This window comes from Harpegnathos saltator, unplaced genomic scaffold, assembly GCF_003227715.2.
Source record: "Harpegnathos saltator strain DR-91 unplaced genomic scaffold, Hsal_v8.6 scaffold337, whole genome shotgun sequence".
Lineage (NCBI taxonomy): Eukaryota > Metazoa > Arthropoda > Insecta > Hymenoptera > Formicidae > Harpegnathos > Harpegnathos saltator.
The window spans coordinates 177777-196370 of NW_020230136.1; the positions used below are offsets into that span (position 1 = coordinate 177777).

Consider the following 18594-nt stretch of genomic DNA (forward strand, 5'->3'; position numbering starts at 1 on the left):
AATAATAGGAAATGACACGCGGGGATTCAATATTGTGAAGATTTTTTTTACAGAAACACGCGCGACAAATTGACTCTTGTCGCTTATTACGATGGAATATATCATGTAAGGAAGTATACATTGTATATGAATATTACACATTATATATTTTACAAAATAAATAGAAGAAATTATAAGTACGACGTTTATCATTTCCGATTCATATAATTCGGCGTAAGAATTTATAAAAATAAATGTGAGAGATACATCTTACGAATTTTAATTTACGAAATTTACGAAATTGGTGCAGTAACTGCAGTGAATTCCCATTGAATTATATGACGTTTTCATTTCGCTTTACCACGGAATTTAACATTAGTGGATGCCTTAACCTTTTTGGCTGACGTCTTTTTCTCTTCTGTCTATATAACAATACATAGAAACATTTAAATATGAAAATAAATCGAGCGATATACAGGGTGCACGATTTATCTGAAGACATTGAAATAGCTCGAGAACTATGCATTGGATAAAAAAAGTGGTTAATGAAAGTTGTTAGTCTCGAAGGGGGACATCCAATGATACCAAACTCGACCTCCCACCCCACCCCCTGGGGGTGGGGGTTGGGGGCAACTTTGAAATCTTAAATGGAAACCCCCATTTTTTATTGCAGATACGGATTCTACGCCACAAAATACGTAAATTTTGTCCGAAACTTTTTTTTTGATTCGTGATAGATGGCGCTGTAATCGCAAAAAATTATATTTTCCGCAATTCTCCAGAAATGATCATTGGATTGAGAAATAAAAAATACCTGTTCAATATTTTTAAAGAACATAATAAAAGTTATTAAAAAGATAAGGTTCATCAACTTAACCTAAAAGATAAGGTTTACCAACAAGTGCCAACAACTCGTGAAAACATGGTAGAACGCATAAGAAACGCTTGCGCTGAAACTCCCGCAGATATGCTTCTATCTTGTGTACAGTCATTTGAAAAAAGGATCAATAAATGTATTGAAGTTGAAGGTAAAAATTTCGAACACTTACTCTAATTAATTGAACAGTGAGAGGCAAGGGGACTCACATTAAAAAAGCACCCCGATCTATGAGAGGCAAGGGGACTCACATTAAAAAAGCACCCGAAGGGAACATAAAACTATTACGTCCTCGTCGTTGTCCCTGTGTAACGCTAAAAGTAGTTTCTCGGAAGAATTCAACGCTATCTATCACGAATGAAACAAATTGTTTCAATAAAAATTTCACGTACAATCTAATTCTGCAATGAAAAATGTGGGTCCCCATTTGAGATTTGAACGTTATCACCCACCCTACCCCGAGAGGATGGGGGGGGAATAACTTTTATTATGTTCTTTAAAAATATTGAACAGATATTTTTTATTTCTCAATCCAATGATCATTTTTGGAGAATTGCGGAAAATATAATTTTTTGCGATTACAGCGCCATCTATCACGAATCAAAAAAAAGTTTCGGACAAAATTTACGTATTTTGTGGCGTAGAATCCGTATCTGCAATAAAAAATGGGAGTTTCCATTTAAGATTTCAAAGTTGCCCCTAACCCCCACCCCCAGGGGGTGGGGTGGGAGGTCGAATTTGGTATCATTGGATGACCCCCTTCGAGACTAACAACTTTCATTAACCCCTTTTTTTTATCCAATGCATAGTTCTCGAGATATTTCAATGTCTTCAGATAAATCGTGCACCCTGTATATATATATATATATACACGCACGATATGTTCGATAAGTGATTTACCTTTCGCTTCGTTGGAGTAGGATTTGGTAAGATTTTAAAGAATGAATCAAGTCTGCCTTGCGTAGACGTGTTCCGAGCTTTGTGAAGTTTTTTAGCGCCATTTCTAACTCGCTCCTCGTTGAACTGCTTGTCACCGCAAAGAAATTTCACCAAATCCTCCTCATCCGGTTCGGACCACTTTAACTTGCGAAGTGAAAAAGTACTTAATATGTTATGAACTTGATAATGCCATATTATTTATACAGGGTGTTTAAAAGCTTATACAGACGAAAGTTGGAGATAGATTGGGTGTAGCCGAGAAGAAAAGTCATGTACCATAATGTCAAATTGGCAATAGTTATCGAGTTATTAATTGAAACATGTGAGCCAATGAGCGCGTAGAGAGCGCTGGGTGGCCGCCTTTTGTCGCTTGCGCTCGCTCGCTCGCTCCTCGTCGCGCGCGCTCGTCTCTTGTCGCTTACGGTTGCCTCTCGCCGCGCGCGCTCGACGCCTATCGACGCTCGTTGACTCCGCCTATACCAAATGTTTACGTGCTTACCGCGGCCGCCCAGCGTTTTCTACGCGCTCATTGGCTCATATGTTTCAATTAACAACTCGATAATTATTGCCAATTTGACATTATGGTACATGACTTTTCCTCTCAGCTACACCCAATTTATCTCCAACTTTCGTCTGTATGATAAGCTTTCAAACACCTTGTATAGAGGAAGACGAGAAATCATTTGATATTTGAATTACCACAATGTCATCAGCATTTGATACTTCTGGCTCTTGAAATAATAATCTTGCCTCCTTGTAATTCCAATCTTCTGGCACAGGAAACTTCTTAGTATCTATATTTTCGATTATTTTCTCAAGAGATTTGTGATTCTTTATTAATTCTATCGCCCTCTTCGGCCCGACGCCTTTGATACTGCCGGTATAATCGCAACCCAACATAATGCAGAGATCAATGAACTGTAAATGATATGCCACATCATAGCAATTGAGAGAAAAAACGCCATTATTGTTGAATAAGAATGCATACCTCATTGTGATTTAACTCCAAACCTCCAAGAACTTTATCAAAATGAATTTCTTGCACAGGCAATTTTCTAGCTTCACTAAAAGTCAAACGGCGAAGCAACACATTACAGCCAAAAGTGAGTGCGTCCATATCCTCTGTAGCAGTAGCAAAGACTTTACCAGCTTTTACTAAAGCAGCACATTGTGCTTCAGCCTCACAAGGAGCCTGTATGAAAGATATTGATTATAATATAATAAAGAAACCAAGATTGAACTCACTTAAGTGCTTACATCAATATAAGGTATCCCCATTAATTTAAGTAATTGTTTAGCTTCTTCAGCATGTGTTTTTGTAACTTTAACTAATCTTCTATTAAATTTGTCTATAGCTTCTGCATCTCCTTTAATCAGAAATATCAGCTATGAGAATCTTCTACGATTTTCTTCGCGAAATATAGTAAATTCAAATCATTTGAAAGATAATTACAGTGGTATTAAAACATATATATTGTAAATAGTTATTACCATCTTCCTCTGCAGCTTGCAAAAGTTTCTGTGCTTCATCTCTTCTCTCAGCTCTCTTAGCTAATTCTCCACCTTTTAGATTTGGAGGTTTTCCATCAAACACATATACAGGCTTTATTCCCTGTTCTACCAAGCGAATGGTACGATAAAATATGCCCATTAAATGACTACCCAACAAAAATGAATCATTGACATTAACATTTGACATTAGTATTTGATTATTCTATAACGTCAATTTGAGATTTATAACAAGAAATCATTGTATAATCATGAAATATACCTGGTTGTTTCACCATCTACAGTAGTCAGCTGAGCTCCTTCGCTACGTACAGCTATGAGAAACTGATATAAGCACATGGACGCATCAATAGCTATTTTGCGACCTGAAGTGCAAAATAAAAAATTTCGATATATTAAACATTAATAATGAAATATATCTAATAGTATAAAATATGTTGGAAAGGATATTGATGAAAAATAAATTATTAATTTATTCCTAACAGTATATTATTAAATATGGAATATAAAAAATACATACCAAAATAATGTTTCAATTCTCTCTCTTTTATAGCTTCTGGAGCTATATCTGCTATTAACTTCGATAATCCTAAAATACCCATATTAGTTCAATGTTTATTATGTATGTAAGAAATATCCCATCACACGGCAGACATCTTCTAACAGACGACTTGCTTTCTCCCGCCAATTTGTGTAGCATGGAATAAAACGATGAGAAATTTCATGTATAATATGAAACTTGAAAATAAAAAGGCGTCTATTTTATTGTCAAGTAAAATTCAATAAGAATTGTAATTTTTCGATAAAAATGATGATAATAAAATAATTAAAAAAACATCATTTAAAAGATAAAGGAGTCTGACTTGTTATTGGTTTCTACTACGATCCGAAATCTTCGATAAGGGCCGGTATTCATAGGCCGTGTTCCAAAATTCACTGCCAGCACTGAAAAGTTATAGTTTGCGTAACACAAACTATATATTTTCAGTACTGGCAGTGAATTTTGGAACATGTCCATAATCGGTATTATGGCTGCGTTCCGAAATTCACCGCCAATACTGAAAATACATAGTTTGTGTCACGTATATTATAGAATTTCAGTGCTGACAGTGATATCGGAACGCAGCCTATATTTAAGACCGTCTTAAGTTTATTTTCAGATGCTGTACAAATTATTTCATTGGCTATAGAATATCTGAAAGTGGAGACTTTGAAACGAATTATCCTCCTCAAAATTTGACGATATTTTATATAGCTAATGACTTCTACACATAGGATGCGGCAGCGCGTCAACACGGCAACGCGTTGACCAATCACAGTCTTTCTTTTACAGTTATATAACTCATATCTCTGGAAAAGAAAGATTGTGATTGGTCAACGCGTTGCCGCGTTGATGCGTTACCGCGTCCTGTGTGTAGAAGCCATAATATGTTTCAAACGTCCAATATTTCTCACTATTATAACTCAGTATAACGAGTAATTAAAAAGTCTATTTTCAAATTTCTATTTGTATGATGAATATAGATGAATTCTCTTTTTATTTTAATTTTCAATACGACAAATAACCCGATAATCGAATTTAAAGAAAAAATAATCGAAAAGGATAATTATCGATTCATTTTTTGATACATACACGTGTTGTAGATCTTAACCTATAAAAAGCATTACATGCTTTTCATTCCAATATATGTTTATTCAGAGCAAAATGAGAAATAATTGTGATTTAATAAAAACTATTGAGGATGATCAAGAGATAACAGATTATTCAGAAAAATCGGACGAAGAAGATGATGTAAGTTAAAGTGAACGTTTCCATTTTTAAACGTTTTTATTTCTTATAATAATACTTTGTTGATAGATACAGATTAGATTTAGTTTAATTTAGGCGTTGATGTTCTCTAAATTTTTATTTTTTTCTTCAACCACAATGTTCTCTAAATTTTTATTTTAGTATCAACCACGAAAACAAAAGAAGAAGGAAAGTAAAGATTTTGATAGTAATTTTCAATTTATAAATAATGTTGCTGAATATAATCAAGATACTTGGAATGATCTAAAAAAATATATTAAACGGAAAGCAACAACAAAACTAGATGACAAAATAAAGAAAATTAGAGAGCAAAGCAACAATCAGGTATGTGCATAGCTACTTTTGCATAGGTGTTTTAATTGCTTGCAAAAATTTAACATCATATTGATTGTTTATTTTTCTATAATAAATTAAAAGCAATCTATTATTAAATAACTTTTAGGTTGGAACAGATGATCTTATTAAAGTTGAAACAGAAGTAGATCAGGATGATGATTCTGTTCTGTTATCTGAAGATGATCTTAAAAAAGGTATATTAAATCTATATAAATATAAATCAAATTTATTTGTGAAATTTCTAGTTTTATATGAAATATAATTTTATATGGAAATATGAATTTTTATTTACATACAAAACATTATATGTTAATTTTATTTATATGTTTTGGTTATGCAATTGCAGATTCTTTTAAAACAAAGGAAAAAAAAGGAAAAAGGAAAAATTCTACTAAAAAGAAGGATGAGGAAACTATTGACTTTGAGGAATGTACAAACTTTGAAACTGATGCTACATTCTATCAGATGAACTTGTCTAGGCCTTTACTAAAAGTATGTAATATATATTATAAGCATATAATATATTATCATATTTTGTTATAAAATAACTATTGAGATAAAAATAAATATATAACAAAATACTAATTATATAATGGTATAATACTGAATAAATTTATGAATTTGCAGGCAATAACAACAATGAATTTTTTGACTCCAACTCCCATACAAGCTGCTACTATTCCAGTAGCCTTAATGGGCCGTGATATATGTGGTTGTGCAGCAACAGGAACTGGCAAGACTGCAGCTTATATGCTTCCAACTTTGGAAAGATTAATGTATAAGCCATTGGATGGGCCTGCTGTCACACGAGTTCTTGTACTTGTACCCACCAGAGAGTTAGGAGTGCAAGTTTATCAAGTAACAAAACAACTGTCTCAATTTACATCAGTAGAAACTGGTTTATCTGTTGGTGGATTAGATGTGAAAGTACAAGTATGTAATTGTTTATTATAAACTTTATAAGTTGTTGAATATAGAACCAGGTAATATCAGTTTTTTTATATGTTTCTCAAATATATTATTGCAGGAGAGTATATTAAGAAGAAATCCAGACATTGTGATAGCAACACCTGGAAGATTGATCGACCATCTAAGAAATACACCTACTTTCTCACTGGATATTATCGAAGTACTAATTTTGGATGAAGCTGATAGGTAAAATAAAAATTTTGAATTATATAACACAATAATAACAAAATATGTATGTATTATATTGACAAAACATCAATATTTTCTTGATTTAAGAATGTTAGATGAATACTTTGCTGAACAAATGAAATATATTGTGAACCAATGCTCAAGAAGTAGACAGACTATGCTTTTCTCTGCTACTATGACTGAAGAAGTCAAAGATCTAGCTGCGGTGTCTCTCGACAAACCTATCAAGATATTTGTAGATAGCAATCAAGACGTAGCTTTCAACTTGCGTCAGGAATTTATTCGGTGAGTAAAAGTTGATTATTATCTTTCATTGCTGAAACTCGCGTTATACGAAAATTATATTCGCAGTATACGTAAAGAGAGAGAAGGAGATCGCGAGGCAATATTAGCGGCCTTAATCTGCCGAACTTTTCACGATCACGTTATGGTTTTTGTACAAACGAAAAAACAAGCACACAGATTGCATATTTTATTAGGACTATTGGGAGTAAAAGTAAGTAAATTATTATAAGTAGTATTTATAATAGTCGGCAGTACTGTATTAAATAATTTATGTATTTAATAATTAGTGGGACAATTTGCATTGATTTCGTTTTTATTAATATTCTAAAGGTTGGGGAGCTTCATGGCAATCTCACGCAGCCACAACGATTAGAAAATCTGCAGGAATTTAAGGATGAAATAATCAACATTTTGATAGCAACCGACGTTGCTGCAAGAGGTTTGGATATAAGTGGTGTAAAGACTGTTATTAACTTTGTGATGCCTGCTACTCTTCAACATTATATACATAGGTACAATCATTGAAAATTTTAACCAAGGCATTCTCATGTACATATTGGAGCTTATAAAGAATATTTATATCTGTTATTATATTAGAGTCGGGAGAACTGCGAGAGCAGGACGTGTGGGTGTTTCTGTATCGTTAGCCGGCGAACAGGAACGTTCATTAGTGAAGGAAGTTATCAAACGAGCAAAGAATCCAGTGAAGAATAGGATAATACCACCGGATATAATAGAAAAATATAATAAAAAGTTACAATCTCTGGAGATAGACGTGGAAAAGATATTGCAAGAGGAAAAGAGCGAGAGAGAACTAGCCAAAATTGAGAATCAGGCGAATCGTGCTGAGAATCTACTCAAAGATGTAGAGGAGAGGAATCATCGAAGTTGGTTCCAATCTAAGAAGGAAAGAAGGATGGAGAAAGGTGATGTGTTGTAACGTTTTTATTATGATATAATATTACACACTTCCATAGTACAGTAATGTGCAATTGTGAATTGACCAATGATCTTGTGCATCTACAGAAAATCTTCGATTAACCGAGAGACCGACTAATAAGAAAAAAGACCGCGAAAAAGAACCTATTAATATAGTGGAAGATAAAAAGAAGAAGGCACAAAATGAACCTAAAAAAGATACAGCTGAAGATAGAGCCAAAAGAGAATTAGACAAGATTGCCGCTTATCAAGCGCGTTTGGCTAAGAGGAAAAACAAGCCAAAGAAGATTAAAACAATTATGGATGAGAGTAACCGTGATTTCTCTAGGAAAGGTATAGCTTTTCGTATTGTTTAATGACATCGAAAGAACTGCTAATTCCAATACGATTTATGTTATTTCAGGATCACTGAAACGATCGAGATCATCTTTCGTCGACGATTTAACCGACACGAGCAAGAAAAATGTTAAAAGAATGCGTTATGAGTAAGTATACTCAAATATGTATGTACTTCTAGAGACTATCTTTTAATAAACCTGTGAAAGATATGGTATAATATAATTTCCGTTTTTTCTTATTACAGAGCAAACACTAGGAATAAAAATGCGCAACGTAAAAATAAGCCCACAAGGGGAAAGGCCAACAAAAAATCACTTAAAAGACGTTAACTTTGTAATATAACTTAATTATATATTGTTATGAATACATGTAAGACAGATTACTTAATTTGTGTTTTCTTTTTTTATTATAGAACCATTACAATACGCCATACGTCTCACAGATTGACAGATGAATAGCACTGATTAATTGATTGTTTAATCAGATTATGTATACTTTTCATAGTCTATGACCTGTTTGAGAAAATTGCAGTACCATGCCGAGATCGTATACATTCGCAAAAATATCACTTTAACAGTATCAATGCTAATGAAAGAAACTTAATACTTGATAAATAGTATATATAAGTTAAATAATACGATATATTATTAAATTAATCATATATCTAATGATAATGGGCAGGAAATTATTAAATACATACATACATACATGTGTATATGTATGTGTGTGTGTGTGTGTATTAAATTTAGAAAAAAAAATTATGCAAAGTTTCAACGTGCATTGTACTGTAATTTCTATGAAGAGGTAACAGGTATATGTTAATTCTATAATAATATTTACGTAATTTCACTCATCCATCATCATTCATGAATTCATGCTCAATCTTCATTCACATCTCTTCGAATTTAATATAGTTGAATGTATAAGTTTAATAATCTTAATGCTGAAAATCGAGAAATCAACTTTAGAACCTAGGCCCATATTTTAATTATTTAAAACTCTGTTCAAATTCGTACCCAAAAGTCTCTTCTACCTTTTTCGGTTATCATACGTTATGCTTATATAGTATATGTTTACATTCTTAATAAATAAAAGTCAAATAACGTGTTTCTGTGTAAAAAGGTTGTAAGAATTACACATATTTATCAATATAAATTGAGGTGTTACACAATGATCTCTTGCAGACGACATACAATTTTAATTTTATGTTTATTTATAAATACAAAAGTGTCGATGGTTTCCGCAAATTATCGCAATTTTCGTTTCTATCGTTACACACAGATCCTATTCGATTTGCAATGAGAAATCAACGTGATGAAGTAGCGACAGTATGTATAAATATTACTTATTTATAAACGAAAATTGCTTATTACCGTTATAATGTAACATCAATATATTCATATATAAAGTACACGGGAACATTAAAGCTGTTCTCATGTGTGACCAATGATTGATTTCGAAAAATTCTTATATATTTTATAAATTTAGACACACAACACACACACTTAATCTCTGATTAGGCGAGCGTAATAAAAATACACCAAAGTATTTCAGCCGATCATATCTTGTTAAGATTCTGTAGGGACAATATTTCATTAATTAATTGCAGGTATAGAAGAATTTTGGATACAAATTCGAATCAAACAATTATACAATCTTACGATAAGAGAATAGTGAGTCAGTGTAAATTGAGATAGAAGATATTAACGGCAACGTGCGTGGAAAAGAAAAGTTATTTCAAGCATTCAGACTTCGATTAATTTTTATAGAACACCAGTTTGATTTAATATCGATTCCGTGACGATGCATTTCTTATGTATAAGAAGAGAGACTGTCTATTAAAATTATTGTCTATTAAAATTTTTGTGCAAAAAAAAAATCATTCAATGCGAATCAATCAAATCTACGTTAAATTCGCTAGAAAATGAAACAAAACATAACTTTAAGTAAATACTTGCAGAAATTACATCATTCAGTTGGAAGTTATGGTCTTATCGTCAAATTTATAAATACGTTTCTCTTGACAAAGTGACTGTGTCCATATAAATTCTGGTAATAATCACGGCTAAAGACTATGGTGATAATGATAATACTCATATTATTAAAAATCAACCATCTCGGATCATAAATGTGACAGTCACACAATTTTTAATCTAATATGTATCGTTCACGCAACAAAACTAGTATCCTTTGCAGTTTATAAAGTGACGATATATTCGATACATCTGGATATATTTCTCTTGAAGAAAAAAAATGGATTTGCTTTATTCATTTGTCAATGAAGTATGTTGACAATATTGTTATGTATATATATATTTATTTATTTATATATATATATATATGCTTGCTGTCTCTAAACTGAATGCTATTTTTTTTATTAGCAAAACAACGACGCGACAGCATTCATCAGAAATTTGCGAAGTGAAGACATAAAAAAGATCCTTTTATCCATTTTATATAGTGTAAAAGTGAACAATATAATGATCAAATGCCACTCGAATAAGAGTTCCAATTCAAGGAATCCATATATGTACTTTGTAAAAAATGTCCACTCCGACTACACGACTATCCGAAAAAATTCGTCATTAGTTATGTGATGCGTCGTATAATTCATAGAAATAATAGGAAATATACGCATTCGTATATTTCAATTTTGATATAACGAAATAAACGCATTCGCAGGTCCATATGTTCTCAGCGAGAAATTAACAGACTCTTTGTCCTTTTTCTTTGCGTTTTTCCGTTTTACCCACAAGTTGCAAGTCCGTTGGACTTTCTGGATTGTAAGCCTACACGCATTAATTATCATCTGACATTACTGTCATAATCTTAACATCTTATACTCTAGAAATACACGAACGACTTAGGTTTATTAATTGTACATAACCAAAATATTCTGTTTTCTAATTTGTAAAGTATCTTTTAGATTCTTTAATTTTTCTCATCTTCGCACTTTTTATGTCTTTCCCTATCCCATTATCCCCAGCGTATAATATTTCAATCACTGAATTATTTATTTACTTTGTCCGACTCTCTTAATGCCCTTTTTGCCGGTGGTTCCTCGATCTGAAATGCGAAGAGGCGAAAAATTAGAAACATTGCAGTCGTATTACTGAGAAAATTTAGAAGTTAGGAGATTAATCTACCTCTTCTTCCAAGCCAGGTAGCTGAATTCTGGTTTCTGATGCTTCAGCAGGCTGCAAATATATATTTAACTGAATGAACCAACCAACATATTTTATGCATTTGTGCACTCCAATAATAGCATGTTTAAAAGGAAAATCTTTTAAAGACGCGTGTAACATTATATTCTAACACTACATTAAAGAGATGTTACCTGTGCATCGATACATTCCACTTCTCCAACTTGTAGCTTGAAATCATAGTTATATACACGCGAAGAATTAAATAATATCGATATTACTTAAATAATAATTTTAGTGATATTAATATAAATAAGAAATAAACTCAATGAATTACCCAAGGATCATAATAATATTGTTCCGAACATCAACTTACCCTTGCATCTGTTTCGTTAGGTCCGATCCCTACTTCCTTCTGTTGTTTGGACTTGGTCCTGCGTTGTGGTCTGTCGCTGACTGAATGTGTATTGTGGAATGATCCCTTCCCCTTTGCAGTCGTCATGTTCACTTGTAGTTCCGTGGGTAAGTAATTTTTGGTGTTGCTCAGCATCTCGTCCGCCGTACGTTTGAAGTACATCGTGGGAATTCGCGTCTCACTAGGAAACTCCTTCATGTCGAAATTGGTGGTCTTCGTATATATTACGTTCATGGCCAAATCACAGACGGCCCACAATTTCTGTACAATAAAAACGAAAGTCATTGACGCAAATAATCGCTCGCGAATAGTCGAAGCTATTTAATTTCTGATAATTACGTAGTTCATGTCGTTGTCCTCGGGTTTCAATGCGTCTTTGTGACTCTTCATACGTTCCACGAGATTTTTGTAAAATCCGTAGCAATAATACTCGTTTTTCGTGATAAGAGGTTCTAGTATGAACCAAAGACATTGTTGAATGATCTTTAACTGGCTCACCATAGTGTGACTCGTGAATTCGGGGTCATGTGCAAGGATAGGTACCGCAAAAACCAGCATATAATCTGGCAAAATATGGGGCAATTGACCTGCAAAATAACGAAGCAACGAAATGAATTCTCAATTTGCAATTATGAAAGTATTGTTTGTGTCTTAATTATTTTTTATTTTTTATTATTGATTTATTTACCCATGGCCCGTTCAACGGTACCCAAGGAGAGTGTTTTCACATAATCCCTTCTTTTGTTTATGTCTGTTTGCATATAAGTTTTCAATACACACTTTAATCTTTTATCCTGTTCCTTGCCAGCTAAGGCGTAATATCCCATGAAATCTAGTGGCAGGCATTTGTTCGGAATTCCTCTTCCAAGGCCTTTGTGCAATTTGCTGCCGAAAGCTTCCCTAACTTGGGAAACTTCATCCTGAAATTACCAAGCCAATATTTAATCCTCGTACATGAACATATTAAAATTATTATATCGCATATGACAAAGAAAAAAATACTATCTTTAACATACCACCATAAGTTGTGAAAGATTATAAAATTGTTCCGCGGTGAACTGATCGCCGACGCCTTTCTGCTCGCATATCTTCAACATCGAACAACCCGCTTGCAATCGCAGCCAACTCATTTCAGCCTTGCTGAGACGTCCCTGCTGCAGCAGATCTCCCTTGTTCACCACGAAGGCATTCAGCATTCTAAACGTCTTTTGCGCTGATAGCACGTCAGTTTTCAGTCCTAGCAACCAGCGCGCCATGCACTTCAACCCTTCCAATCTGCATCGTGTTTCCTCGGGCAATTGATCCTCCCTGCACCAATCTCCATCGATAGCGACGGCGTTTTGTTCGCTGCTCTCCTTCACTAGTAACTCTTTAACTATCTGCGGGAGAAATTCATCGTGAAAATGTGCTAAGCGCAATGACAATATGCCGAAAATATTAAGGAGAATATATATAGAGTGTATTATTGTGTACTTACTTTTCTGGAGACCATATTCTTTATTTGTACTTGATATTTCTCTGGCAAATTATACGCTATGTGACCTAACGTGACTATAGACGTTCGATAGTACTCCGACGTTGGCGTCAGAGTGTTCTTAATTCTCTCGATGATCTCAGGGAAAATTGTGTCGTGTATGTTGGTCATGTTAACGAACAAACATCGCACAGCCTGCTTCGCCTGCTTCGGCGTGCCCGTTTCAGCGAAGGTTTTGCATATCGGCACCATGAGATTCATGATGTCCGGTGCTACGTCGCATAAAGGTTTGTATTTGCCCAGGAACGTGAAAATGGAGAGAACCAACGGTCCCACCATCTCGTCTTCTAACTCGAGCAGATGGACTAGTTGCATGAGTATATCGTTGTGCAGGAAATGCGGGCCAAATACAAATGAAAGCATCTGAAATATTTCGGTTAGAGTATCTAAGCTTCTCCTGCAGTTAAATGCTAATTGTTTTCAATAAGTTTACAATTGGTCTTAGTGATGAATTTGCCTTAACATTTAGCTTTGGAATACGAATGTGACTTACCACAAGTAATCTTAGTCCCTTTTCCCCAGCATTGTTCGGATTGAGACCAACCTCTTCTATCACGTTGCCTCCTTTCAAACAGTCCAAGACGTACCCGATCAAAACCTAATTCGATCATATACATATGAACATTAATAAACATTACTTCGCAAATGATGCACATAAAACTGTTCTTGAAACTGTTTCTTAAAATAAAATACTTACTCGAATCGCTTCTTCGTCAATCATGACGGAACTTACTCTCTCGAGCAGCATTTTAATCGTATTGTAGTACAAATTAGTCATAACGGGCTGTCCCAACTTTTTAAGCACCATACTTATTGTGTCGGCGCATTCCTTGCAAGAAACGTTCGGTTGCACGATTGTTTCCATCCCTTGCAACAAAATGGTGTCCTTCCTCATGTGAATGCTAAACTTCTGAAGGAATTCTTGCACCTTCGTGGGGTCTGGCAAGAAGCGCGATATTTGATGAACCTTCGTTACCAGCTCGTTCGTAATATCCGATTTCTTCACAATATCTAACCACTCGACCACTGCTCTTCGTACACTAAAGTATACACGATGATAAATAACAATTTGATGATTATAACAAAAAACCTTTATGATAACCGTAAGAAAAGAGATATATGCAAACACATACGCAAGCTGATGCTTCTGAAGTTCCACGAAAGCTTTAGAAGCGTGATCATCGATTGTACCTAAGAGATGGTATAATTTTTTCATTCTCTCTTCAGCTGGAAGCTGATAAGGTACTAGACATGTGTTCAGCAGTCTCTCTACTAATAGTCTGTCTTCCATGCCTGCCATATAATAGCCATGCAATATTTTATCTTTTATCCAGGTTACCGCCTTCTTCGTGGCTTGCGGTACATCCGCATCGTTCAGATGTTTCTTGTATATCATTGCCAGACCAGACATTGCTTCTTTTCGTATTTTGAACTAAAAAAATATATGTATATACGTATAATAGTTGATAAACATATTGATATTATGTAATTAAATGAATGACCGATGAGGCTCAATGTTCTACCTTTTTATCTAGAGTCCTTTCCTTAACAAATTCAAGCAAATCCTCACTGTCGGAGACAACTTCAAAATCTTTCCTGGCAGTTGTCACTATAGCCATAACTACTTCATAGCGGACGCTCTCATCGGCATCGTGCTGCCTCATCTTCAGAGTTTCCGTGATATCCTTCCTCAATTCAGGATGATTTAGTAAGAAATGCATCGAATACTGTACGCACTTAATACGTATGGATACGCTGATATCGTTGAATCGTCCCAGAAACGCCCTCCACAACTGAGTGTACTGTACTGCTAATTGCGAACCTTTCTCAGAGAACATTCTCGCAAGTAATGCCACAGCGCCTAATCTCTCAGTCTCGGAAGAAGATTTCAGTTTACATTCTAGCTGTGGCAGGACGGACAGCAAGACACTCGGACATATGTGATTCAACTCGTAAATCAGGTCGTATACCTTCTTGCAAATTTGCAAATTCTTCTCTTCCTTGCCCAGAATCAAGACATGATTGAAAAACTATAAAATGTAAAGAATGACATCAGATATCAGAATCAAAAATTCGTATTTTTAGTACGTTCCTTAGCTTCTTTAGAAGAATCTTTGATACTCTCTAACTACTCACCGCTTGTATATATGGTTCTAATGTATCACTACACTTGATTACCAGCTCTTTAGCGAGCAAATACGCATTCTTCTTCTGTGTCTTATTTGGCTCTACAATGTTCATTAATATGATATCTAAAAGTTCATTACTGACAATGTCCGATTCGGTAATCAGTGGACATAAAACGTCCAACATGAAGCTTTTAACTTTGCCAGAATGTTCATCGCTAGATATATAATAATAATTATGTAGTATTGTGAAAATCTTAGTAATAATATATAATGTTAAATCTTAGTAATAATATATAATATATATACAATATAATATATATTGTTCTTCTTTATTCTTAAATTATACTCACTTGACTATTCTAAACATGAGGGAAAACAGTGCACAGAAGATCTCTTGGCAATCTTCTAACTCAAAACACATGTTGAATGATTTTACATAAGCTAAATTCTCAAGCAGATAGAAATACCTCTTGAAAGCAGGATCTTTCGGGTCTTTCAAACCCGCTAGTTGTTTAATAAGAAATAGAAATATTGTTTTGACCTAAAAATATCGTATCAAGAGTGTTAATATTAAATTGATCAAACCAAATAATAATTCTTACTAGATTCATCTATAAATAATAAATCGTTTCAACTGTAATTATAATTCAAATTATTACCTGATCGGCATCTTTGTAAGGAGCTTCTGGAGCATATACTCTTAAAACATCCGCGATGCAGCAGGCAATAAGCAGTTGCACATCTTTGCTCTGATGCATAAGGAAGTGTTCCTCTGCCAAATGTAACGCAAGTGGAATGTATTGCTGGTACATTCCCTCATCTTGTCCCATAGCTTGTAGTGTATGTGCTAGTGTCTGGATATTTATTACATTTTATTGTATTTTGCACATAATACATATATTTACTATATATGAATAACATGCTTTTATTATACCTTAAGTCTTCTGATCAATTCATCTGGACCTAAATCTTCAGTAACTGATCTACACCCTTGTGGGTATACAATTTCCGACATAGTGGCGGCTATGTTAACCAACCAAATGTAACAAATATTTTATCCTTAATATATTCTAAAACACAGTCCAAATTCTGCAACATGAGAATATCTATTAACACATATAATTTTGTATAGTATTGTATAGTATAGTTTTGTATTATACTATTGTGTAAAGAAAAACATTTTTATCATGCATGATTGATTTTTCTCAGTAGTATTTACTTTATAAGTAGTTAATAAAATCTATATCAAGTAATGAATCAATGATATGTTATCCCATATACATACAATTTCTAAAAACAATCTTATTTCAGACAAGTTATATATTTACAAAAAATATATAGTATGTATAAATTTATATAAGATTATAAGATTGATATATTACATATATTTTAAATTGCTATAAAACATATAACAAGTCATAAATTATACAACATATTCAATACAGAAAGTCACATCTTTTGTAACAATAAAAGTTAAGGTAAGGCAATTCTCATTATGTTTCTTAGAAATAGAAGTTGGTAAATATATAGATTATGATTTAATATATTTTAGAAGAAAAACATCAATGTGGCAATAACATAAACACTAAAGCAGACGATATCTGACAAAAAAAGCTATGACTTTTCTGCAGAATAGAAAAATCTCTTCAACACATCCAACATATTTTGCATAAGATATTAAAATAAGCATACATTTCATTTTGTGAATACTCAAGCGGCATACTAACGAAATAAAACGCTGAATTCAATTGAATGTCATACCAATGTGTTAACAGGTGTACTAATTATTAGGGGACCGTACGACCGTTGATCCCACAGCTTCGAGGTTATGTGCATTCGCCGTGCACGTATACAAGCCACGACGTAAACAAAATTCACGCGTAACGATGTTCATGAGAGACTTTTGGGGACGAAAATGTCGCGCCGGGACAAGGAACGAGCTGTATTATCGTGCTCGAACATTACCTCGAGATATGCATAAGCACCGCAGGGCCCGTGGCACTCAAAATATCAATAAAGCAAATATATCCGATGAGAGTGCACAACACTGTAAGTCGTTTCTTTCGAGATACACACGGGCGACCAGCCCCCAGCTTTCAATTTCGTGATATACTAAGTGCGCGCGTATCGCCTACGACGTAATTTGCGTGATTTTCTGTAAACACTTGGCATGGTAAGACGACTTGGACGTCAACGATGAAACGGTGGTGAAATAGTCCCTCGTAAGCGGTTAAGCGTGTCAAAGGACGCGACAGCGCAATCCGATCGCCTGAAGTTACCCGCGTACCGCGACGACTATGGCGATGCGACGCGACAAATTTGATTGGTGGACGCCACGTCGTGTTGTATAGCGTCGTATACCATGAAGTTCATCACTATTCCTCCTAAAGTCATCTCGAAATCGAAGTTTTTATTATGTATTCTCATGAATCGCCATGTTGTCGTCGCTCGAACAACGAAATATTTTTTAACACATATTTCGCGTTAAATTAGAATATTTGTAGATATGTGTTTCTAAAGACTATATCGTTTGCTATTTTCTTACATTGGTCCATGTTCTTGACAAATGTCGCATACGATATTTCACGAATGTCACTAGATATCACGATTCTCACAATTTTTCACTTCACAATTTAATTGGCTGAGAATCGTGATATCTAGTGACATTCATGAAATATCATATGCGACATTTGTCAAGAATACGGGCTCTGTTTTATTTTTTTCTCACACATCTATTTTATTGTAAAATTCATACATTGTAGAATTCATCCGACATTTAACATATGACATCTAATATTCAATAGCAGAATTAGATTTTTCGAGACAAAAATATTGCAAACTAGAATTAGAAAGTAAATTTTGAATTAGAAATCGGATATTATATGTCGGTGTCGTGCTTAAGCCAGCTGCACACGGTGCTTATTTTCATGCTGGATTGCTTGCTAGATGAAAATATCGCGTTCTGATTGGTGCATTTTCATCCATCTTCGAAAATGTACCAATCGAAACGCAGTATTTTCATCCAACAAGCAATCCAACACGAAAACAAGCATCGTGTGCTGCTGGCTTAAAGCCTGTATCAGATTTTGGATTGAGATTGAGATTGGATTGAAATTTGACCAATTGGAAAAGAGAAAATAATCTCAAATAAAAAACTTAGCCCTGATTGATTAAATTTCAATCCAATACTCAATCCCAATCC

At 34.1% G+C, this 18594-nt stretch overlaps 3 protein-coding genes across 7 annotated transcripts; 1 reads left to right on the plus strand and 2 right to left on the minus strand.

Moving 5' to 3' along the window:
- Positions 1-104: 104 nt before the first annotated feature.
- Fen1 (Flap structure-specific endonuclease 1) lies at positions 105-3996 on the minus strand. Of its 2 annotated transcripts, none has more exons than XM_011138494.3 (8): positions 3825-3996; positions 3567-3669; positions 3287-3453; positions 3053-3162; positions 2784-2987; positions 2495-2713; positions 1757-1939; positions 105-401 (listed from the first exon to the last, which is right to left on the minus strand). In XM_011138494.3, exons 1-8 carry the CDS (start codon positions 3904-3906, stop codon positions 327-329), a joined length of 1143 nt encoding a protein of 380 aa, XP_011136796.1. In that variant the 5' UTR covers positions 3907-3996; the 3' UTR covers positions 105-326. The 2 variants fall into 2 exon arrangements, with proteins under 2 accessions (XP_011136796.1, XP_025156011.1); XM_025300226.1 differs by having other exon boundaries at positions 3287-3412; positions 3825-3993.
- Positions 3997-4891: 895 nt separating this feature from the next.
- Positions 4892-8746, plus strand: Rs1 (Dead-box helicase Rs1). 2 transcript variants are annotated; one of them, XM_011138515.3, is made up of 14 exons: positions 4892-5096; positions 5256-5438; positions 5557-5644; positions 5797-5942; positions 6078-6383; positions 6478-6605; positions 6696-6893; positions 6960-7104; positions 7224-7405; positions 7491-7819; positions 7920-8165; positions 8236-8317; positions 8416-8504; positions 8584-8746. In XM_011138515.3, exons 1-13 carry the CDS (start codon positions 4992-4994, stop codon positions 8498-8500), a joined length of 2223 nt encoding a protein of 740 aa, XP_011136817.1. In that variant the 5' UTR covers positions 4892-4991; the 3' UTR covers positions 8501-8504; positions 8584-8746. The 2 variants fall into 2 exon arrangements, with proteins under 2 accessions (XP_011136817.1, XP_025156008.1); XM_025300223.1 differs by having other exon boundaries at positions 8416-8588.
- A 294-nt stretch (positions 8747-9040) lies between these two features.
- On the minus strand, positions 9041-17691 carry pds5 (cohesin associated factor B pds5). Of its 3 annotated transcripts, none has more exons than XM_011138532.3 (17): positions 17154-17691; positions 16327-16481; positions 16052-16246; positions 15743-15933; positions 15400-15607; positions 14787-15293; positions 14397-14695; positions 13961-14303; positions 13757-13861; positions 13207-13626; positions 12746-13108; positions 12418-12649; positions 12069-12316; positions 11691-11990; positions 11509-11544; positions 11318-11368; positions 9041-11237 (listed from the first exon to the last, which is right to left on the minus strand). In XM_011138532.3, the coding sequence occupies exons 2-17, from the start codon at positions 16405-16407 to the stop codon at positions 11181-11183; spliced, it is 3636 nt and encodes a 1211-aa protein (XP_011136834.1). In that variant the 5' UTR covers positions 16408-16481; positions 17154-17691; the 3' UTR covers positions 9041-11180. The 3 variants fall into 3 exon arrangements, with proteins under 3 accessions (XP_011136834.1, XP_011136828.1, XP_025156007.1); XM_011138526.3 differs by having other exon boundaries at positions 17358-17690; XM_025300222.1 differs by lacking the exons at positions 11509-11544; positions 17154-17691 and having other exon boundaries at positions 16327-16407.
- Between the last annotated feature and the right edge of the window lie 903 nt (positions 17692-18594).